Source organism: Ranitomeya variabilis, chromosome 6 (assembly GCF_051348905.1).
Source record: "Ranitomeya variabilis isolate aRanVar5 chromosome 6, aRanVar5.hap1, whole genome shotgun sequence".
Taxonomy (NCBI): Eukaryota; Metazoa; Chordata; class Amphibia; order Anura; family Dendrobatidae; genus Ranitomeya; species Ranitomeya variabilis.
Window position 1 is genome coordinate 515642814 of NC_135237.1, and position 25437 is coordinate 515668250.

The 25437-nt window shown below is 45.7% G+C and overlaps 1 protein-coding gene across 3 annotated transcripts in view; it reads right to left on the minus strand.

Annotated features, from left to right (window-relative positions):
- Positions 1-203: 203 nt before the first annotated feature.
- The window catches only part of YWHAZ (tyrosine 3-monooxygenase/tryptophan 5-monooxygenase activation protein zeta), a 36154-nt gene continuing 10920 nt past the window's right edge, over positions 204-25437 (minus strand). For all 3 annotated transcript variants that reach the window (XM_077270974.1, XM_077270977.1, XM_077270975.1), the window contains exons 2-6: positions 19863-20167; positions 6794-6917; positions 2777-2940; positions 2607-2702; positions 204-1292 (exon numbers count right to left, since the gene is read on the minus strand). In XM_077270974.1, coding sequence (XP_077127089.1) covers positions 1230-1292; positions 2607-2702; positions 2777-2940; positions 6794-6917; positions 19863-20156 — 741 coding nt within the window. In that variant the 5' untranslated portion in view covers positions 20157-20167 and the 3' untranslated portion in view covers positions 204-1229. The remainder of the gene's footprint in view (positions 1293-2606; positions 2703-2776; positions 2941-6793; positions 6918-19862; positions 20168-25437) is intronic.

Genomic DNA, 25437 nt, shown 5'->3' on the forward strand with positions numbered 1-25437 from the left:
TGTCAGGGCAAAGTTAGGAGACCACATACATTAATGTGTCTAGGGGCCTCGACCTAAAGGATGAGAGAACTATAGTATTGCGTGCATGTACAGGTCCACAGCCAGCCATTCACGTGCAAGTCCTAGTCCAGAGGATTATAGATGTAACAGACGACCATAGAATAAAAGCACTGTATATAACCATTTCTTAAGTAGTTGAAAAGTCCATTCATAAAACTTTTATTCCACTTACATCAACTTATTACACATGTTCTTTTAACAATTATGCTTGGATTGTTCATGAAAATTTCATAAGACATTAAACAAAGCTAGCCATCATCTCAAGTTATTCCCCTGGTAACTATTTTGTATTGTAATTTTTTACAGCCACATGCATGTTAGGCAAGTATCAAAAACAAAAATAAAACTAAAAGTTAAATATATGTTTTTTGTTTTTTTTCTGCTGTGCTTGATATATAGTGAAATTATGGAATACCAAGCATGTACGTCTTTAATGCGTCAAGTACTTATCTCTTTTTTTTTTTTTGATCTTAGGTTGTTTTAAACGATTTAAATACAAATAAAATGGAGAATAGCGACAAACAAAAGCAAAATGTCAGCCAACCGTAAGGAGAATGGAATGTGAACCGTACTTTGTTTGTTGTTGGGTTTTTTTTGCTCAGGATTTTGACCGGCTATCGCAGGGACCATTCGCTAAGAAAGTATGTTTAGGCACAGAGAGGGAATCTGATTGCGGACTACAGCACTGCCCTATAGCAATGTGCTACGGAAATCTAAAGTCTCCCCCCTACAGCGCAAACCAAACGTCCCTTACTTGCCGTTACACAGACCGATACGCAAGCAGTTCATGGTGCTTGAATATGGGGAATAATGGGCCCCTGTGGTAGCCCGCAATGTACCTGAAGTACTCGGCCAAACATTTAAAACATGTATAAAAAATTTTGGATTCCCCATATTGGTCACCTTATGAGGTGGGGAAAGGACAAGGGAGGGGAAAAAAAAGCCCCAAAATGTTAACTGGCCCTACTCCCTATTAAACACAAAACCACGTGGGAAATATAGAAATCCAAATAGAAGTAACATAAACCTTTTATATTTGTAAACAAAATAAAAAATAAAAAAAAATTAAAAAAAATAAACCTATGTGTGGGACAGTAAGGATGACAATGGTCTATTGTGTCAATTTTTCTTCTTTTTTTAGAATGAGGCAGACAGAAAAGGAAGGCTGATTAATTCTCTCCGCCGCACTCCGCTTGCTCAGCTTCGTCCCCTTGAGTGTCTGATGTCCACAACTAGAAAGAAAGAAAGACAGAATTAGATCATCCTCAAACAAAAAAAACCTTACCTTTATTTAAATGGCTTCTCACCTTCTTAATAGGGTAAAACGGCAAGGTGCAAGCAAAGAAAAACAACTCTGCAGTTTACTGACCATTATAAATCCTCTCCGTTTAAGAACGTAAGGATTTTTAATACTATAGTTTACGGCGTGTGGTCCTGATTTCATAAATCTCCATTTTAACCTCTCTTGGAATTTGCTTTATTTTAAAATGTCCTACGTTTGTCCCTACACGGCTAATCCACACTTCTTGCCACTGCTGCGTGTTTCTCTGAAACAGGACTTCATAAGGGTCTGGCGATAGAAGTAGGGCGAGTGACAGTACCACCCCATGATGAGGATTTGTTTTAGGAAGGTGATAAACGCACTGCTGTCACTCAGCTTCCATTACAGGCCCCTGAAGACATCCCGTTTCAGAGAAACAAGCTGTGGTCCAGCAATGATAGGAGAAGTGTGCCGGCGCTGTGCTCGCCTCTCTCTCCAGATGTCACCAGGGGCCAATGATGAAAAACTGTAGTAAGTGACCGCAGCGCTGCCCTCTGATGACATGCTGTTCCAGGCGGAGTGATAGAAGGGAGAACTGACTGCAGTACCATCCTCCGACATCCCACTTAAGGGGTTGTCTTGTGAAGAGAGGTTATCCAGTGGAGATTGGGATGATTGGGATCCTCCCCCCCCCCGATTGATAGAATTGGGGCACTTATCCCTATTAGTATGGTGCAGTGGTTTGTATGCCCGACCGCTTCTCCATTCATTCTCCAGGTCTGCTGGAAAAGCTGAGTGCTGCATTTGGCAGGCCCACAGAAAATGAAGTCCAGGATTAGAAAAACATGGCCGATCCTACAAAAAGCACCACCTCTGGCCTGTCACTTTTATAGGGCTGACCCATGGAGGACTCTAGACAGACAAGATCACATCCTATTTCAGCAACTGATGCCGAATGGAAATAACGCTGTCATTTCTAACCATTAGCAGCATTCTTGTGTGGGCAAGAAAAAGTCCACTCCTATGCCCAGCTTCATTCCCCTAGGTCGTGCCTCTACTACTAAAATAATGTGGAAACTCCCAAAACTGGCTACGTGGGGGTTGTCATGCGGGTGCCGCATGTCTGCCGTCGTGTCCTGGCTGGGTCCAGGGTTGTCTACAGACAAGGATAGTGGAATGAAGGACAAGCAGGGAAGAGTCAGCAGTCGGCATCCGCACATAGGAACATGACAGCAATGTCAAATCCTCAGTTATGGCATATTACACACACAAACTAATAACTTACTGTCAAGTTGTCTCGCAGTAACTGCATTATTAATGTGCTATCTTTGTATGATTCTTCACTCAGAGTATCGAGCTCAGCAATAGCTTCATCGAAAGCCTGGAAAGAGAGGAGTAATGTCAGTGCTCAGTCATAAATGCCCAGCGGAAGGCAACGCTTCTCACTTTTCTCACCGTTTTTGCCAGAGAACAGGCTTTTTCTGGGGAGTTTAGGATCTCATAGAAGAAGACGGAGAAGTTCAGAGCCAGGCCGAGTCTGATGGGATGTGTGGGCTGCATCTCCATTTTGCTGATGTCAAAGGCATCTTGATACGCCTGCTGGGACTGCTCCACGATCGCTGGAAGAGGAGGACAGCGGGTTACATTCTGGACACGACCCCTTCCACCTCCGTGGACCCCGGCCCCCTAAGCAGACTTTAAAAAGGGAGAATGATTTGCCTTATCTGTATCTACTCTGGCGAGTTTCTGAGCTGCAGCCCTACAATATACTGACCTATTATACCACAAAGGGTTAAGCCAGGGGCCGCTGTGATATAGGATATTAGTGCCATTACAACAGGCTAAGTGGTTTGCGCACAACCTCTTTAAAAGGGGTCTTCAAGTTTAAAAAGTTATCCCCTACCTATAGGAAAGTGAATAAGTTCCTTTTTTTCTGGGGGTGAAACCACTGGGACCCCACTGATCCAGAGAACCAAGGCTTTGAAGAGCCCCATGTGAATGAAACTGGTCGACCATGAGAACCTCTATTCCTTCTTGTGGACCAGCCGAGTGCAGCGTTCGGATATCTCCGTCTGTCTCACCAAGTAATGGAGCTGCAGTGCCCATGACTGACCACTGTGCCAGTCACACGAGGGTCTTCAGAGTCTGTTCTCTAGATCGAGGAGTACCAGTGGTTAGATCCTCAGCAACTGGGAAGTTATCCCCCATCACAGGAATTTGGGATAATGTCTAAACTTAAGAATAAAACTTTAACACTGGTCCCTCATTGACCTGATCAACTCCCCATATGATCAGGTCATCTCTCAAAAAGCAGCAATCAAGGGGTTAAATGGAGTTTTGAGTTTCCTCATCTCCTGTTGGCCCCGATGCCGGAGCGCGCACCCACTCCAAGGTGGCGCAGGACACCTGTATACGACGTATCTTACACTGCCCCAACACAGGCACTGTAGAATAAAGCCCTACTGCTGACCACCAGAAAAACACGTACTGGCAGTAGCTAAGGGGTTAAAGCTTGTGGTTATAGCGGTTTTCTAACGCCACAAACACTGGCTAGTAAAGCTAAAACATACATATGTGGACAATACATGAGAAGGACTGGAAGAGGAAATGGATAGGAAAATGAGCTTCCTGCGAGCCTCATTGTGCAAGATGGATGCGGCATGTGTATGAACGGGCGACATCCTGTCATTAAGACCGAAAGCGCGTGCAGGGCACCGGGGAGACTTCTGTCTGTGGAGCCGCCGCTCAGACGTGACCAGACGTATGGACCGAGCTCGTCATGAGAAAACCCTAATTATCGGTGATAAAACGACCGACCCCCAGGGTGCAGGGTCCCGCACAGCAGCGTAGGCGCCCACTGTGTAACTCAGACACAAATGTTCACAAACTATTGTCAGAAAAAAAATTATAAATTACCATATATATTTTTTTAACCCTATAAAGTGACATTGTAAAAACTCAAGCGCTTTAAATTTGACTAAATGAAAAGGAAGGAAATGGAGACGGACATCCCTGAAGTGCCAGGAGAAGAGCGGCGATACAGAGGTAGATCTGTATACATGGACGAAGGTGGTGCCCACCCATGTACATACATCCAGCCAAGGGGCACAGACGTCATGTAACCTGTGCAGCAACAGGAGCCCCAGAAGCTGGAGACCCCAACGTTACCAGCTACTTTATCCTGGGGAGTCCTTCTCAAAGACTCTCCGAGTAATAATCCCATGGAGCGTCAGGGCTGTATACAATGGTGTGTGCAGTTAGGTTCCCTTTAACCAGACATGTTGGAAATGATATCTGATCTGCCGGCAGGATGCTCTACACCAGGAGGAGATGGTCAGAGTGATATATACATTTGTTGGAAAAGTTTCAGTAAAACTTATCAGGGCTTTAATGAATAAAATGTATTTATAAGCGTGAGTCCAGTGGGAGGTCCCACTGAGCTGTCAAGCACTGAGAAAGAAGGACAGCTCCCTGGACTCCCAGGCATACTAATACCAGGGATCTCTGTGAATAAAACACATTATACTGAACCTTATGCTCAGCCTCTCCTCTATAAAATGCTGTCCGCAGATCATACTGCATGTCCAATGTGGCCGGTTCGCAATGTGCCTATTCCATACCCAAATCTAAAGTGCAAAAGAACGGCAGCAGGCGCCGAGCTGTGCAGGGTATGTGAAAGCTGACCCGAGTATGAGTGCTCATCTGAAGACAAATGCCCTATTAGAGCATATAGGCACCCCTTTAAAATCGGGACCCCACTAGGAGCCAAAATGGATAGTCCCTAAGACTATTTGCACACGTCCGGAATTACCGTGGAAATTTCCGCGGCAACTCCGCAACACTGCAGTGGGTAAAACGCATGCGGAATTGGCATGCGTTCTCCCGTTAAACACTAGCGTTTCACAAGCAATCTGTAGCATCGCTTGGAAAACTGATTGACAGGTTGGTCACACTTGTCAAACAGTGTTTGACAAGTGTGACCAACTTTTTACTATTCATGCTGCCTATGCAGCTTCAATAGTAAAAAGATATGTTAAAAATAAATAAATTGTGATATTCTCACCTTCCGGCGTCCCAGGCAGTCTTCCCGCTCCTCGCGATGCTCCCGTTCCCAATAATGCCTAGCGGCAATGACCTTAGATAACGTAGCATCTCGCGAGACAGCTCGTCCTCACAGGTCATTGCCGCAAAGCATCACTGGGAACGGAAGCATCGCGAGGAGCGGGAACGCTGCGGGGGCCGCCGGAAGGTGAGAATATCGCTTTTATTTTATTTTATTTTTTTTTTTATATGGTTCCCAGGGCCTGGATGAGAGTCTCCTCTCCACCCTGGGTACCAACCCCACATGATCTGCTTACTTCCCGCATGGTGGGCATAGCCACATGCGGAATGTAAGCGGATCAATGCATTCCTTTGTGTGCAGAATCCCCGCAATTCCGCACAAGGAATGAACATGCTGCGTTTTTTGCGATTCCGCTGCGGAAAAAAACGTGACGTGTGCACAAAAATTGCAGATCGCATTCTAATAGGATGCTTAATATAATTTTTTTCGCGGTTTTATAGCGAAAAAACGCGAACAAATCCTGAACGTGTTGCACACAGCCTGGAGGCAATCTGCCACCAGGTTTTTGCTGCCCTCAGCTTGTGCTTTCCACTTAATGGAAACTTTGCTACATTAGTCATAAATCCAGTCACAGTGGAGGACTCTCCATTATACCTGCACTCACTCAAGCAGTTGGCGCCTTGTTGCAAATCACTGGAAAAAGCATCAAACTTACACAAAAAGAGTCCCAAACTTAAAAGGACTGTCTGCACAGAATGACTGATCACAGCAGGTGCTCGGTGCTTCATGGTGGGGCCATTTAGAACCATAGAATGGTAGAATTAGAAGGGACCTCCGGGGTTGTCGCGTCCAACCCCCCGCTCAATGCAGGAGTCACTACACCATCTCAGACAGATGTCTGTCCAGCCTCCGTTTGATGGCATCCTACATACACTACACAATCATTACATACACCGTCCCACCTGCTTGGTTTCCATCTATTTCCACCTTCCTCTGGCCCCATGAAACCAGAGCTGTCCATTAAAGGAGGAGATTGAGAGAAAACAAGGTGGGAGAGGGTATAGAAAGTACTGGCCCCGCTGTGAAGCGACAAGACTTAGTGTGGTCATTCTGTGCGGACAGAGTCCCTTTATAGGGGGGCCCGGTCTGTGCGAACAAGTAGTTACTGCAGACAGGTGGATTCTCGCAGTGCGCAGAGTGCAAGCTGTCAGGAGTCACTGGTGCTGGGAGCATTAGCCTTGTATACATGTGGCCACGTGCATCCAGCAGTATACTGCTACTGTAACCATGGACAGGAACGATGCGGTGCGGCTGCCCCTGGTAATTGCAAGCTTTACAGGAGAAAGGCAGCGACTGGTGACGCTCCGCCATTATACAATTCATACACAACATAAATGCGCAGTCATTACTTTGCTTGTCAGCTCCGCAAGCTACTTCAGCCAGGTAACGGTAATAGTCGCCCTTCATTTTCAAGTAGAAAACTTTGCTTTCGGCTTGTGATGCGTTGGGAACCAAGAACTTGTCCAGAAGATTCTGAAAGAGAAATGGAGGAAAAAAAAATCAAAACCAACAGCTCAGCAATTAATAGAACAGGCTCCAGTCTTAAAGCCAGTGTGTGCAAAGGACAGAACATAGACCATTTCTACTTATTTATTAACCCCTGATAAAAAAAAAAAAAAAAAAAAAGAAAAATTATGTAAAATTAGTTTAATAAAAACTTTATTTCTTGCAACTTATAAAGCAAGCTTTTGCGTGCTACGTAGACTGGCTCTCCGCGTAAATATGATCCACCACTAGGAGGCGCAAGTACATTTTCTTTCCCCCTTACCGGAGCCGTGCTCCATGGCCGTTAGGTCCTGGCTCTGGTGTCATTCATATTACATCAGTAGGATGTGACAACACTTAGGACAGAGGTGTTGATTCTCAGGTCCAAGGGCCACGTTGCCTGACTGAAGAAATTCCAAAGGCCCACAATAAAATCTATAGCCATATTAAGATCGGAGGCCATTTATAATATATGTAGTGAAATGTCACAAATTTCAGATGAATGCAAGTCCCAGTTCCAGGACTCCCACCAATAATGAATCTTTTTTGCCCGTTTGCCTTCTAGAAAGGAAGAGCCCATGCTCCTAATGTACTTTATGGGGTTGTCGAGGTTTGGCAGAAATCTGCAGCTGCTCTATATGACTGCAGACTTGTGAGTCCTCAGAGCGCGCAGTGCCCGAATTCTCATGTGACTGCAAATATGTAATATGCATACTCCCAGACACATTAAGACTAGACATTCGTGGCCTCACTCTATACAAGCGTGGCTTGCTCAGTTCACGCATGTCTAGTCTGAATGTGGCAGGCAGTACGCATATTACACTCTTGCATTGACATTACCGCCCAGTCTCACCGCTGGCACTGGAGAATCATGACAGTGCGCGCTCTGAGGATTCACAAGTCTGCGGTCACTTAAAGAGACTGCAGATTTTTCTGCCAAAACTGGACAACCCCTTTAATGCGAGTTGTAAAAGTTTCCTTACTCCTATAAGTCACACTGAAGAGCACCTCGGTCATTTATGACCACCTTATCTATTCCTTTTTGGACCGCTGCACGGAGATCATGGGTTACGTATTCTACTAATTTGGGGGGATCCAGAGAGGGGCACATAGTGAACCATCTATCCTTGCCCTGGCAAGGAATACACATGTCACAAGCCAATAGACAAGTATGTCTAGGATCAGATGGATGGGGAACGCAAGTTGTGCACTCCCGCTATATGATTAATGGGGGTCCGAATGCAGCGGGAATAACCCTCCTCCAACACCCAACATGTATGACTGGTTGCTCTTCAATACAGCAACGTCCTTTAAAAATCATATATGCAAACTGCCTCTTTGGAAAAAAAAAAAATCAGCTTTATTCCGAGGGTTTCTGCTGTATTGCTTACTAGCAATATACTGCTGGGAAACAACCACTGTATAGGGAGTCAGCCATCCCCAAACTGTAAGGGCAGACATGGCCTTTATACAACTCATACCAGCAACACACATTTTAGTGGAGAAGCTTCAGAAAAAAAAAATCTTATTTAGTCCATATGCAAATGGGGGCGCTTTAATGCACCCTTGGTGTGACCAACAGCTTGGCACCCCGTTACGCACCCTACCCCTGGGCTTGATTGACCGTGCTAGCTCTCACAGTGAGTGTTCCCCCAATCCTCTGCGCACCGACACTGGAGGAGTCTAGCAGTGCACAAACGCCGTCTATGGCCGCAGCTCACTGCACCCGATGTTCAGCAAGAAAGTGGCTTCAGAGGAGTCGCACCAGAGAGCCCATACCAACATTGCCAGTGGGCAAGCGCTGGAACAAGGGTTTAGGCAAGAGTCTTTCATAAATGCACTATAGCATCATGTCGATTAGTATTAAAGGGAATGTGTTACCGGAAAATACCGATTTAAATACAATTTGTATGTTAAAGGGGTTGTCCAGTCACAAGCTACAAGACTGCAGACTTTGCACACTCCCGTCACGCAGTGTGTAGAGGACCGATTGGTGTCGGCAGCAGTGGCCACAAGTGTCATTGGCAGACATGCGGTCACAAGCTGCCTAGATGGGCACGGCTTCACAACGCAAGCGTATTGAGCGAGGCCTGATAGTCTGGTTGGAACGTGGTCAGGAGCGTGCAAGCTGCATACTTGCGTCACATGTCCACCCGGAGAATCCTGACAGTGCGCATGTGATGAGAGGATTCACAAGTCTGCACTCACAAAAGTGACTCCAGACTTAAGACTGGACAACCCCTTTAATTATTTTGACTGCTTAAGCCCAATATGCCTACAGTAAGCAGAGGCAGACTGATGACAGGAGAGCTTTCTGAGCATGCTCTGCCAAGGCAAAAGTCACTGCGAAGGAAGGGAGAGGAAGTGAGCTGTGACATCACTTACTGGGAATGGCGGCTCCTCGTTAATCTCCTGTATATAGATATGTATTGGAATCCTGCCTGTAGTGATAATGAGACTGATGAAAAGTCTTCTGGAACAATAAGGAAGTACGAGTATAGTATTAGGCTAGGTTCACACTGGGCGTTTTTGCAGCACTTTTTGATGCAAATTTTCAGCTGTGTTTCACAGTACCAGCAATGTCTGAGCAGTCAAATCTAATGCGCACCAATGGCTTTTTGTCATTAGGATTTTGTGGTTTACATGGTTTTTTTACACAATGGATCATGTTTTTCACCCACTGATATTAATGAGTGGTGCAAAACCACTGAAAAAAACCCGCAGGTATCAGGTTTTGCTGCTTTTTTGTGCCAAAACATGATTCTATAGAATAGGACTTTACCCCCCCACCTTAGTGGCAAGTATGGAAACAGCAAGAATTTTCTCTTCATTTATTTTTAAATCTAGAAAGTGATATGGAATGTATCCGAACCCCCCCTAAAAATGTCATGTGACGCAGGCTGGAATGTTGCACAAGGGTCCGGTAAGCGATGACGCCGCCGTGAGCGCTTGTTACCATTAGTTCCCGTTTCACCTTCCTAGAAAATCCTGCTAAATTCTGTACTGAGCCAACGTGCACCCGGTCACATTAGGAACATACTGTACTTTTGGTTGCATAAATGGAGGCAGAGAAATTAAAAAACAAAACAAAAAAAACCCGATAGCCAGAGAAAGCTGAATCTAGTCCTGGACATGCGTCATGTAAAGCTCCAATACTTCTATCATACATGTGCGGAAACTACTGTCCTGGAGGTCTCAGACTAAGATGGCAGATCAGAGTGACCACAGGGCTGGGAATATTCGGGGTTTCCTGGTGGTAATCTCACCGAAGAGCCCTACACTCGTCCGCTCTCCAGCCTGAGTGCAGCAGGGCTGCTGGCCCTTTAAGAATGTATAAGTGGGCAGATTATGGGAGCGAACAGCTGACTCTGGAAATCCTAGAAGAAGGCATGGCAGGACCATCAGGCTGGACACTGCTGCCGCGTTGCTAGGAGGGAGACTTGTCAGGATTTCTTTAGGAGTTGTCCGTATTGTGGTAACGGGAATACTGGCGCGTCGCCCGACACACCCAGTGACACATACCCTCACTGAGCCGCGCACCCGCCAGGAAGGACTTTGTACTCCCTGAGGAGCAGACGGCTTCAAACCTGCAATTTCAGGGCAGCCCAAAGCCTTTTATTACATGGTACACGGCCACGAGCTGCTGAACACGGAAATTCAGTCTGCACGCTCAGGAGACCCAGCTTCAGGTTTATTCCCACAAAGGAAAACTGTCCATCTAATATGTATGAGAGTGTCCAAGTTCTCCCCCAAAGGGCAATGTCGCTGGGCCATTTTGGATTGTACCCACAAGAGATCTCCGCGTATACACGTGCTGAGCAGAGGGTGTATGTACAAAGGTGACGGGGTGAGGAAGAAGAGCAGACAGCCAAACCAGAGTTCAGCCAAAGGTCTACGCGTACCTTCAAGGTTTATTACTTACATTTTAAGTCCTCACCCATCCTTCCAACCCATATGGATTCTGAGAATGAAGCACTGAAAGGCCCCATCGAAATGAAGGGCTGCCTGTGCGCCACCGATCATTTCTGATGGGGCATTTCAGAGCCCGGCTCGCCGCATCGGTGGGAGTCCAAGTGGTCCACAACTTATCTATTGAAAGGATAGCTGATAGCTTTGAAATGTTAGGAATAACTCTTGAAGGGTAGATATTTGTTGGCCTATGTACATGATTTTGGCAGGTGGACAGATCTCAGAATTAGATGGCTATGGCCGACCTATGTAATGGGCTTCAGGGTTGTCCACTGGCCTCGCAAACCCAAGACAGCACCCATTTTAAGCAGAAAATTAAAAAAAATTGACCATCATCAAATGTGGTCTAAAGTCAGAATAAGCTACAAAACCAGCAGTCACTGAATGGCATTCTCTCTCTGACTACCGTATATACTCGAGTATAAGCCGAGATTTTCAGCCCAAATTTTTGGGCTGAAAGTGCCCCTCTCGGCTTATACTCGAGTCATGATCGGTGGTGGGGTCGGCGGGTGAGGACGGTCATATACTCACCTAGTTCCGGCGTTCCCGTCGCTCCCCCTGCCCGTCCCACGGTCTCCGGGTGCCGCAGCTCTTCCCCTGAGCGGTCACGTGGGACCGCTCATTAGAGAAATGAATATGGACTCCACCTCCCATAGGGGCGGAGCCGCCTATTCATTTCTCTAATGAAGCGGTGCCGGTGACCGCTGATAGAGGAAGAGGCTGCGGCACCCGGAGACCAGCTGTCCGGGGGAAGGAGCGGGACGCCGGGAGCAGGTAAGTATGTCATATTCACCTGTCCGCGTTCCACACGCCGGGCGCCGCTCTGTCTTCCCGGCGTCTCTCTCTCCGCACTGACTGTGCAGGTCAGAGGGCGCGATGACGCATATAGTGTGCGCGCCGCCCTCTGCCTGATCAGTCAGTGCAGAGAGACGCCGGGACGCTGAGGAGCTGCAAGCAAGAGAGGCGAGTATGTGTTTTTTTTTTTTTTTTTTTTTATTGCAGCAGCAGCAGCAGCAGCAATGGCACAGCTTTATGTGGAGTATCTATGGGGCAACGGTGCAGAGCACTATATATAAGGCACAGCTTTATGTGGAGTATCTATGGGGCAACGGTGCAGAGCATTATATATATGGCACAGCTATGGGGCAACGGTGCAGAGCATTATATATATGGCACAGCTATGGGGCAACGGTGCAGAGCATTATATATATGGCACAGCTATGGGGCAACGGTGCAGAGCACTATATATAAAGCACAGCTTTATGTGGAGCATCTATGGGGCAACGGTGCAGAGCACTATATATAAAGCACAGATTTATGTGGAGTATCTATGGGGCAACGGTGCAGAGCATTATATATATGGCACAGCTATGGGGCAACGGTGCAGAGCATTATATATATGGCACAGCTATGGGGCAACCGTGCAGAGCATTATATATATGGCACAGCTATGGGGCAACGGTGCAGAGCATTATATATATGGCACAGCTATGGGGCAACGGTGCAGAGCATTATATATATGGCACAGCTGGGTCATTCCATGTCAAGTGAACCAATGATTTTTACCACTATTTTTAATTCTTTTGAGATTTTGTTATTTGGTAATAGTGTGTCAGAGAATGCAAAATGTGGAGAAAAAAAAATTCTAGATATTTTTTATTTTTTATTGATTTTCAAAGTTCGGAAAAACTGCGAATTTCGGTGTTGCCTGCCTTTACATTTCTCCCCATAACTCGGGCTAGAAAAGAGATAGAGAAACAAAGTAAACACCATTCTACTCAGAACTGTACAGGTTTTCACCAGATATGTCACAAGAGTATCTTTAATAATATTTTACCTATGCGAACGCAAGCGCAAAACTTTAAAACGCATTTCCGAAAAAAACGTTTAATTTAAAAATTTCAAAAACTGCACATGTGCCTGCTATGCTCCTAGCCACTTCTGCACCAAAATACAAGCTGGGATCGTGGTGGGATCATATTTTAAAAAATAAAATTATTACAGTGTCAGTTCAAAAATCTTGATCTCAGATCTGTTCAGCCTGTGGTCTAACAGTGTGGGGTCTAGATTTACCAAATAATCCATGATTGCTAGATATTACGGTATTATTTATTATGTTACAGAGTATTAGAAGCAGGAGAGGACAGAGGAGAAGCCTTGTTAGGGCTGAGGATGACCAGGGGTAGACGGTGACTGCAGAGCAGATGACAGGCCGGCAGCTCGGGCCTCCACAGGCCGTATTCACACCAAATCTTATCACCCAGGAGAGGTAACTCCTCAAATGGAGGGAGAAACATATTCTTAACATCCAGTTCATGTATTGTACAAACCAGAACTACAAAGAGGAGGAGGAGAGTTTGTTATAACATCGGTTACAGGAAGCAGAACCCATCACAGGGACTCGGCAATACCGGACTGTCATTCCATGTAGTGGAAATAAAGACAGTGACGTCCATGATGTGGTAGAAGGCGGCACAAGATCGGCCATGGATGACACAACTGGCTATGTGACCTGTGAATATGATCGGCGCTGACGGCTACTGGACTCTCCAAAGATTGTGAAAATGAAGACGTAGAAGTGACTTTTCTGCACCTTCTGGTCCAGCGCCGTCCTTTGTGTATCCAAGAAAACCAGACATTGTAAAAGTTACAAAAATCAGATATAACTCAGGTGGAGCCGAGCACCATGACAGCCGCACATACTCTGACACAGAAGGAAACGGCCATTGCTAGTGAGCGCTTATGGGCAAGATGACATTTCACCCACTAGAAGGGACACGTTGATGATAACAGGCCAGTGTAAAAACTACTACTAATTGTTTGATTAGTTCATATTTCATAGTACGAGGAGGATTTAACTACTAGACTATTCTTCTTAAACACTTCAGAAATGACATGTTTAGTGATATAGTAGAAAAAAAAATGTTCCATGTATAAATAGGTGGTAGAAATATTGGTTCTTTTAATCTTGTTTTTAACATATAATTAGGATCAGACTGTATTTAGAAAACCACACTTGAGGATGTAATCACGTTTTATCTTTTGACTTGTTCAATGCATTCAGGTTGAAAATGCTGAGCAAGTTGTGTTATGATGATTAAGATGTATTTATTCTGGCACTATGGTATTTGTTTTTTGCGTTTCTTTATTGTTACATATAAATGTTGAATGCAATAAGTTGTAATTTGAAAAGAAAAAGGGAAGAAACTCACACAGACATAAAATCAGATGATTCAAGGCTTAAAAAAAAAAAATACAAATGTGATAGGTCCCAAATTGAATCCCTGTACAAATATAAACAAGGACACAAGTAACACACATGCATGTTTTCAAAATTTTAAAACACACTTTTTTTCAGAATTGCGCATCAAAATGTTTAATTTGATTTCACCAAAACAAAATATAAAGAAACATAGTCTTGTGACATATCAAATGAAAGCCGGTACCGTTCTGAGAAAAATGCTGCCTCTCCCACCTCTATATCTTAATTCTAGCCCGAGATATGATAAAAAATGTAAAGCCATACCAGGCCAAAATCTGCGCTTTTTTAAAACTTTAAAAATCTGTAAAAAATTAACTGATGAAGGAAAAAATTCTAAACTTTTAATTTGTAATTAACTAAAGTTGTACTTCATAAAAACAAAAAATAAACAAAATCTAAAGACGTCAGGTAAAAAAAATATTCATATTTGGATCACTTGATATGGAATGACCCAGCTATGGGGCAACGGTGCAGAGCACTATATATAAAGCACAGCTATGGGGCAACGGTGCAGAGCACTATATGGCACAGATTTATATGGCACAGCTATGGGGCAACGGTGCAGAGCATTATATATATGGCACAGCTATGGGGCAACGGTGCAGAGCATTATATATATGGCACAGCTATGGGGCAACGGTGCAGAGCATTATATATATGGCACAGCTATGGGGCAACGGTGCAGAGCATTATATATATGGCACAGCTATGGGGCAACGGTGCAGAGCATTATATATATGGCACAGCTATGGGGCAACGGTGCAGAGCATTATATATATGGCACAGCTATGGGGCAACGGTGCAGAGCATTATATATATGGCACAGCTATGGGGCAACGGTGCAGAGCATTATATATATGGCACAGCTATGGGGCAACGGTGCAGAGCATTATATATATGGCACAGCTATGGGGCAACGGTGCAGAGCATTATATATATGGCACAGCTATGGGGCAACGGTGCAGAGCATTATATATATGGCACAGCTATGGGGCAACGGTGCAGAGCATTATATATATGGCACAGCTATGGGGCAACGGTGCAGAGCATTATATATATGGCACAGCTATGGGGCAACGGTGCAGAGCATTATATATATGGCACAGCTATGGGGCAACGGTGCAGAGCATTATATATATGGCACAGCTATGGGGCAACGGTGCAGAGCATTATATATATGGCACAGCTATGGGGCAACGGTGCAGAGCATTATATATATGGCACAGCTATGGGGCAACGGTGCAGAGCATTATATATATGGCACAGCTATGGGGCAACGGTGCAGAGCATTATATATATGGCACAGCTATGGGGCAACGGTGCAGAGCATTATATATATGGCACAGCTATGGGGCAACGGTGCAGAGCATTATATATATGGCACAGCTATGGGGCAACGGTGCAGAGCATTATATATATGGCACAGCTATGGGGCAACGGTGCAGAGCATTATATATATGGCACAGCTATGGGGCAACGGTGCAGAGCATTATATATATGGCACAGCTATGGGGCAACGGTGCAGAGCATTATATATATGGCACAGCTATGGGGCAACGGTGCAGAGCATTATATATATGGCACAGCTATGGGGCAACGGTGCAGAGCATTATATATATGGCACAGCTATGGGGCAACGGTGCAGAGCATTATATATATGGCACAGCTATGGGGCAACGGTGCAGAGCATTATATATATGGCACAGCTATGGGGCAACGGTGCAGAGCATTATATATGGCACAGCTTTATGTGGAGCATCTATGGGGCCATAATGAACGTTATGGAGCATCTATTTTTAATTTTGAAATTCACCGGTACCTGCTGCATTTTCCACCCTAGGCTTATACTCGAGTCAATAAGTTTTCCCAGTTTTTTGTGGCAAAATTAGGGGGGTCGGCTTATACTCGGGTCGGCTTATACTCGAGTATATACGGTATATCTGTCATTTGGCCGATGAACCAACACCTACATCTGGACAGCCAGAGGTTCATGTGAGACCCAGGTGGCAAAATAAGCCAAGTGCTTTTTTTTTTTTTTTTTTAGTAAGGGCAGTGCTTAATGTGCACAACTAAGTGCATATTCAAAATGTCCTGAAAAGGAAGACCATGTATAAAAATAAATACCATATATACTTTAGTATAAGCCGAGAATTTCAGCCCATTTTTTTTTTTAAGGCTGAAACTGCCCCTCTCTGCTTATACTCGAGTCATTCCCAGGGGTCGGCAGGGGAGGGGGAGCGGCAGCTGTGTAATACTACTCATCTGCTTCCGGCGTGGTCCCTGCATGTCCCTGGCTCTCCGGGCGCTGACCGCTTCTTCCAGTGTTGAGCGGTCACATGGTACCGCTCATTACAGTAATGAATATGGACGTGAATCCACTCCCATAGGGGTGGAACCGCATATTAATTACCGTAATGAGCGGTAACGGTGACCGCTCAACACAGGAAGAAGCTGCCGGTGCCGGAGAACCAGGGACGTGCAGGGACCGCGCCGGGAGCAGGTGAGTATAACGGGGCATTGTGCGATATTCACCTCTCCTTGTTCCACCGTCGGGCGCCATGTTCCGCGTCCTCTGTCTGTGATGTTCAGGTCAGAGAGTGCGAAGACGTGTTAGTGTGCACGCCGCCCTCTGCCTGAACAGTCACTGCGGAGGACGCTGAGGAGCAGCGGGCAGCGACGAGAATGTCTTTTTTTTTTATTGCAGCAGCAGATATACTGTACAGTTAATATCAGCATAAACTGCATTTTATGGGGCCATAATCTACTTTTATGCAGCATTATATGGGGCAAATGTCTCTATGGAGCATCTTATGGGGCCATTATTAACCTTTGTGCAGCATATACGGGGCATATTTTAATATGGAGCATCTTATGGGGCCCATCAAACTTTATGGAGCATTATATGGGGCATATTTTGTATGGAGTATCTTATGGGGCCCATTATGAACTATATGGAGCATTATATGGCGCTCCTGATTCAATATGGATATTCAACCTACTGATATCTCAATTTTACTTTTATTAGTATCTATTTTTATTTTTGAAATTTACCGGTAGCTGCTGGATTTTCCACCCTAGGCTTATACTCGAGTCATTAAGATTTTCAAGTTTTGTGTGTCAAAATTAGGGGTCTCGGCTTATACGGTAAATATTTTAACCCCATGTCTTTAGTCATGTATAGTTCTTTTTAGTGTACTTGAAAGCGTCCCTCTGTTTAACTCCTGATGGGGGTAGCATTGCTCAACATCCAGAAAGTACCACACCTTGATCCTATTAATTAGAATACAACTTGCGCACAACACTCAGTGGTACAGTTTCCGCAGCCCCTGCACAGCCCACCATGCTCTCCACGCCCAGTGTCAGAAATACCCCAGGGTCTCCTAATGCATGTGTGGCACATCTTGTGAATACTCCATTAAGTCTTACATGGGTCAGAATAATCACAGACATCCTCTAGGTGTACAGTCACACAGGGAGCAGAGCGTGGGTAGCAGTCGTGTGTGGATGTGGCCGAGCATCTTTCCCACAGGAGGAACCAGGAAACATGAGACAGGAAACACTTCCCGTTAGTCTTTAGCTGGGGGGGGGGGGGGGGGGGGGGGAAATGTGCACAACATCTGCGTGACCTCATCCAAGAAGCTTCGCTTTCAAAGAGGTGCCGGCTAGCAAACTGGTTTAGTGAGCATGCTCGTACTTTACACTGTCTAATAACGTGGTAGATCATTTCTCACTGAATCGATGCAAAAATGTGAATACAAGATGGCTGCAATGTGGCGATCACTCCAAGATCCAGGCCACAATACGGATCACAGACTAAGTTCAACCTATATCCTTCACACAATACAACTGGGCATCAGCCAAGGATCCAGCCTTGTAAGCGGCGATGCATGCCGTGGTAAGACATGCCACAGTCTGGCTGTCTTAGAGCATTTTTCGTGGTTAGAGGTCTAAATCCCCTTTCTTCCACAAGTAGTGAATGTCCCCTGGTCCTTTTGCAAGGATTAAAAATCACAAGTCAGTTCTTTGTTCTGATAATTCATTTATACCAGTCAGCAAGATCACATTTAGGCTATGTGCACATGTTGCAGATTTGCATGCGGATTTTTCTGCACTAAATCCACAGCTCTTGGCAGAAAACGCAGGTGCGTTTTTTGCGCGTTTTTGATGCGGTTTTGAATGTTTTTGAAAGATAAATAAAGATGTATTATTGAACAAAAAAAAAAAAAATGATTTGTGATGTCATGTCTTGTCCAACCTCCTCTTTTACATTTGTCCAACCCACACTCATTACACACAGATAGACAGATAGATGGAATGAGATAGATAGCTGTAGATAGATATATGGACAGTTCAGCTACTTTCACACATCAGGTTTTTGCCATCAGGCACAATCTGGCGAGTTTTGAAAAAAAACTGATGGTTTTTTATCCGCTGGATCAGTTTTTTTTCCTCATAGAGTTGTATTCGCGCCTGATGGCCACAAATTTCATCCGTTTTTTGCCGGATCCGTAAAAAAAAAAAAACAACTTTCCAGCGGACGGAGAAAACGTACAGAGGAAAGTTTTCTCTGTCCGGCGAAAAACGTATGAAACAAATGTGAAATGATGAATTCGGCCACTGAATCCGATTTTTCATGCATTTTTTCCATTGAAAATCATGCATTGCGGATTTGGTTTTCCATAGGTTTACATGGTATTGTAAACCGAATGGGAAACTGCTGCAGATCCGCAGAGTCAAAAACGCCGCAGATCCGCAGGAAAAACCGCAACGTGTGAACATGGCCTTAGGGTTGCTTCACACACTTTTTTTGCTATAAGAAAAGCAGGGAAGAATGATTTTACACACTTCTTGGTTCATTCCTTGTCCAATAAATAAAAAAAATAAAAAAAAGTCCTATGTGAATGAAGACTATAGGCTCTATAGTAGACCGTATACACAGTTCCCAATAGTACTGAAGTGCACAGACATGACGGCATACAGGGCAGGCCTGTAGGATCTTAAAAGGACTTGTCCGGCCATAATAAATTGATGATCGACCAGTTAAAACCTCCAATGTAAACATGGAACGGCGCTCCATGCAGTGTGTAGTGGCCGCTCCCAGGTGCTGCAGGACAGCCACTAATCAAAAGAATTGCGCTCATCTGCAGCCACATATGAATGGAACCAGCAAGTCATCAATATATTATGCAGCGATCAACTAATGCAAATATACCTTCATCCTATCTGCTAATGAAGGCAAACTACCAAAGGTTCCCATGGCACCACTTCGATGTTGCGTCCAGATTAGTGGTGGAGTTCCGAAATGTTCAGTACTCGAATTGAGCAAGTCGCATGCTCGCGTCAAGTAGCGAGCATAATGGAAGCGAATGTGAAACTCTTGCTCTACAGCTCAGAGTCCGGCTGACAGGGGTCCCTGCGCTCCCAGCAGGGGAATACCAGGCTTCAGTGCAGCTCCATGATTAAAAGGAGCTTCTTACAGGGACCTGAGCGGCCCAAGATCCTCCGCACTTCTCCATACTGCATCTAGCCATGCCGCCCATCATCAGACAAGATAGCTGGAAGCAGACTCCAGCTATACACAGCCGTGTGCTCACTTTTCAGGTTTCTGACCATGTTGTTAAGAATAGGGGGTAGTACAGAGCAGAGTTAGCACTCTATGTGAGAAGAAGTAGAAGGCAGGCTCAGAAAGAAGCGTCTCTTACCAGGACATCATTGCAGATCTCTCTCAGTTCTGTCTCGATCTTCTCCCGGTATTCTCGGGCCATCTGCTGCTTTTTCTCGCTGCCTTCTGTCTTCTGCTCAATACTGGAGATCACCCTCCAGGACGACCGGCGGGCGCCTACTACATTTTTGTAGGCGACTGACAGAAGATTCCTCTCCTCGTTGGACAGTTCACCTCCTCCTTCCGTCACTCGCTTCATGCAGGCGGCCATGTCATCGTACCTCTCTGCCTGCTCAGCCAATTTGGCCTTCTGTACCAGCTCGCATTTATCCATGGCTAAAGGTTCTGGGTAGAAAAAGAAAAAAAAATTCAATGTCTAAATATTGTACAAATCTAAGGGTACCGTCACACAGTGGCACTTTGGTCGCTACGACGGTACGATCCGTGACGTTCCAGCGATATCCATACGATATCGCAGTGTCTGACACGCAGCAGCGATCAGGGACCCTGCTGAGAATCGTACGTCGTAGCAGATCGTTTGGAACTTTCTTTCGTCGCTGGATCTCCCGCGATGCGTTCGCTTGTAACCAGGGTAAACATCGGGTTACTAAGCGCAGGGCCGCGCTTAGTAACCCGATGTTTACCGTGGTTACCAGCGTAAGTGTAAAAAAAACCAAACAGTACATACTTACATTCCGGTGTCTGTCCCCCGGCGTTCTGCGTCTCTGCACGGTGAGCGCCGGCCGGCCGGAAAGCGAGCACAGCAGTGACATCACCGCTGTGCTTTCCGGCTGGCACAGACACAGTGGAAAGAAGCAGAACGCCGGGGGACAGACACCAGAATGTGAGTATGTACTGTTTTTTTTTTTTTACTTTTACGCTGGTAACCACGGTAAACATCGGGTTACTAAGCGCGGCCCTGCGCTTAGTAACCCGATGTTTACCCTGGTTACCCGGGGCCTTCGGCATCGTTGGTCGCTGGAGAGCTGACTGTGTGACAGCTCCCCAGCGACCACACAAACACTTACCAACGATCACGGCCAGGTCGTATCGCTGGTCGTGATCGTTGGTAAATCGTTATGTGAGACGGTAGCTTAACACTTCAGATTTTTCATTCATTTTGAGAACAAATCCCACCATGTAGATATATTTACTTTATCAATATTGTCAAACCTACAAAAATGCAGCAAAAGAAGTATGGGCGATCCAAACAGCAATTTTTTATTTTTTTTTATTTGGGGGGGGGGTGTTATACCTGGTACTTCCTCCCATAATCTGTCGTAACACTATGGAAGACGCATTGTTCACACCAAGCACTGTACAAAAATGTCATGCAAAAGAACTACGGCCTCAGTAGACCACTCTGAATGGAAATACATGTAAGTGTACTAGGCTGGCTGTGTATACCTGAGGGCCGACAGCCATCACTCCCGATCCCATCCTACAGACATGCACGCTCAGCCAAGCATGCATGTATTCTCAGAAGACGGGAGCGGGGGTCCTTTTACAAGGGTAGATATCTGCCCGTAATGAGTGCTGGTCAATGATATAGCATGTCGAGTGGCGATTGTTACACGAAGGGATGTCCTACTGGCCAAGAATGATTTTTAGGTCCACCTAAAGGATATGCTGGCAAGAGTCTTTCCTGCTGATACCGGCTGTACAATAACTGGGACCATACATTTCTATGGACGATGAGCAGACCATTGGCCGGTGTGCGACCAGCCATAAAGCTGCTGCCAACTTATTGCCATGAGAACAAAGATTGGGCAGTTGAAATTAATTCCTGCCCCCCCCCCCCCCCCCCGGGAAGTCTGACATAGACAGATAGACTGTAGCCCTCCATACAAATTAGATAGTTGGCCTGTCCCATTGTAATCATTGGATCATATACATCACACTCACTGCAGAGCAGACTGTCAAAGTGAAAAATGACAAAGTGAGCGGCTACAGGGAGGATATAACCAAGATTGCCTTGTGCAGGCATGTACTACGGAGGACCGAGAATGAACTTCAATCCAATATTGCAGCCAGCGGGTAAGGAAAGGGTGAATCAAACACCAAAAAAAAACCCTCGTCTATGGCTGAAAATTGTTCCCTCCAAATTCAGGTGACAGAGTCCCTTTAAAGGTTAAGAAGAGTCCATGACTCTGCAGCAGTCAGGAAAGCAGCAGGACCACGTGCAGCCGGAGAGGAGGAAACTATATTTTAGGGTACGTGGCCATGATCAGGAATAGCAGAAGTGGACACAGCTAATTACAAGCCCAGCGGATGGGATTTATAGAAATCTCAGTCACTGTGCTTCTACTTGGCCTGCGGCGCGGGGTTTACGAGCCGCAGCATGTCAATTTATGTTCCGATAAATCTGCATTGTTCAGTGAAAACATACAGATTTACCTGCGTGATTAGAATGCAACGAAAATATGCTGCGTCCAAAGCGCTGCTACTGCCTGATCATGGGCACATAGACTAAAGTAAAATGTCGCCCTCAAAGACCCAAGCACCAGGATTTTAACAGAATGACAAGTGCTCCAGCCATTAGCAGTGCGGCATCGGAGGTCTTCTCGCCGCTTCCAATGGTGAACCACATTACACTGCAGTAATCACACAGCGGTGAAATGCCATTACACACCTCAACCATTATACAGCACCGTTTCTCTATAAAACAAGAGAAGAAAGTCAAAAGGACAAGTCCTTGTGCCATCCACAAGAAAATGCCATTACAAATCCCATTACCTATTTAAAGGGAAACACTCCATTCAAGCTGTGTCAAAACCACAAGCACCATGCATCAGTTATGCAGCTAAGGTTTTGTTGTTTTTTAAACAATGCCCCCCCACCACACACACACACACACTAGGTGCCCGACAGGTCCCTCTCCAAGTACACACATGGGGGGAGAGACCCATTGATTATCCATGGCCAGGCAGCGTGGGACTAGTCTAGTCTCTGCCTATGGTCCCTGGCTGGATCTTTAAGTCATGGAAAACATAACCGGCTGCAATCATGACAACAGGCTTTAAATCATGCCACTTGTGGTTTGGATAGCATGAATTGAGTGACCGGTTTCCTCTATGTAGTGCCAACTCCAGAAATGATGCATCACTTTATGCAGCTTCTTTTTTTGCAGATATGACTTTTGGCAGCACGTTGCCTTTTAGGCCTTGCCTGAATTGGACATTTAGATTCAGAGAGCCCAATAAACTAACATGGGATAACTCCTCGTTGCCCGCTGCAATCACTCCTATCCAATTCTGCAGAGACCACGACGCCCAGATCAACCACAGATCTCCTGACTGAGCAGCATTATACATGGGGCTCTTTGTTTGGGTCAGGAGACCAGCTTTTGGTCTAGGCATTGCCGTCTAACTAGACAAATGTATGAATATAGATTTAAAGGGAAGCAGTCACTGGATTCATGCTGCCCAAACCAGAGCCCATGTCAGGTGCATATATGGGGAAAGACCAGTTAGTCAACTGAGTGGCGCAAGGAGAAGTCAGCCTGGGACCATGACGGACTAGTCTGGTCTCGCTCTATAGCCATCGGCTGGATTTACAAACGATATATATTCTCTGAAACACGGCAACATTTAGAGTAAAACATACTTGGCTACAAATGCAAAGCCAAGCTCCGATTCATGCTGCCTGTACAATGAATCTAGCGACAGGTTCTTATAAAAATGGAGAGCCGAGATAAGATCAAGACGAGTAGCATCCACTAGACAACTGTCTCCGATAGGTTTTGGAGCCATGAAGGATGCCATCCTCTGATACGAACTGAAGTTCATTAACCTCGATCTAGAGAAGCATTGGCAAGTACAACGTCCAGCCCTCGCGTGTCCCCTCCAGAGGAATTGGACATTTCTTTCCAGATATTCTTACACTTTAATGATTTAGACATAACTAAGAAGGCAATATCCGCTTGTCAACGTCCGATTTCACAAGGTGCAATTGAACTGCGGTGCAATCCTCCTGGAAGGGAACAAATGTTCTCCAACGTGCACCTTGTACCCACTGTGACTGCACATAATGCCCACGCCATCCAGGACCCTGCCCCATACTGATGGCTGCAGACACACCGCTATATACACTGCTCAAAAAAATAAAAGGGAACACAAATACCACATCCCAGATATCTCTGAATGAAATATTCCAGTTGCAAATTTTTATTCATTGCATAGCGGAATGTGTTTATAACAATAAAACAACAATTATCAATGTAAATCAAAATGAATGTCACATGGAGGACTGGATTTGGAATGATGCTCAAAATCAAAGTGGAAAATCAAATTACAGGCTGATCCAACTTCAGTGGAAATGCCTCATGAAAAGGAAAAGATGCTCAGTATTGTGTGTGGCCTCCACGTGCCTGTATGACCTCCCTACTGTACAACACCTGGGCATGCTCCTGATGAGGCGGTGGATGGTCTCCTGAGGGATCTCCTCCCAGACCTGGACTAAAGCATCCGCCAACTCCTGGACAGTCTGTGGTACAAAGTGACATTGATGGATGGAGCGATACATGATGTCCCAGATGTGCTCAATCGGATTCAGGTCTGGGGAACAGGCGGGCCAGGCCATAGCTTCAATGCTTTCATCTTGCAGGAACTGCTGACACACTCAAGCCACAAGAGGTCAGGCATTGTCCTGCATTAGGAGGAACCCAAGGCCAACAGCACCGGCATATGGTCTCACAAGGGGTCTGAGGATCTCATCTCGGTACCTAATGGCAGTCAGGTTACCTCTGGCGAGAACATGGAGGGCTGTACGGCCTTCCAAAGAAATGCCACCCCACACCATTACCGACCCACTGCCAAACCAGTCATGTTGAAGGATGTTGCAGGCAGCAGATCGCTCTTCATGGCATCTCCAGACTCTGTCACATGTGCTCAGTGTGAACCTGCTTTCATCTGTGGAAAGCACAGGGCGCCAGTGGCGAATTTGCCAATCCTGGTGTTCTGTGGCAAATGCCAAGCGTCCTGCACGGTGTTGGGCTGTGAGCACAACTCCCATCTGTGGACGTCGGGCCCTCAGACCATCCTCATGGAGTCGGTTTCTAACCGTGTGTGCAGACACGTGCACATTTGTGGCCTGCTGGAGGTCATTTTTGCAGGGCTCTGGCAGTGCTCCTCCTTGCACAAAGGCTGAGGTAGCCGTCCTGCTGCTGGGTTGTTGCCCTCCTACGGCCCCCTCCACGTCTCCTGGTGTACTTGGCCTGTCTCCTGGTAGCGCCTCCAGCCTCTGGAGACTACGCTGACAGACACAGCAAACCTTCTTGCCACAGCTCGCATTGATGTGCCATCCTGAATGAGCTGCACTACCTGAGCCACTTGTGTGGGTTGTAGAGTCCGTCTCATGCTACCACGACTGTGAAAGCACAACAAACATTCAAAAGTGACCAAAACATCAGCCAGAAATCATTGGTACTGAGATGTGGCCTGTGGTCCTCACCTGCAGAACCACTCCTTTATTGAGAGTGTCTTGATAATTGCCAATAATTTCCATCTGTTGTCTATTCCATTTGCACAACAGCATGTGAAATTGATTGTCGATCAGTGTTGCTTCCTAAGTGGACAGTTTGATTTCACAGAAGTTTGATTCACTTGGAGTTATAT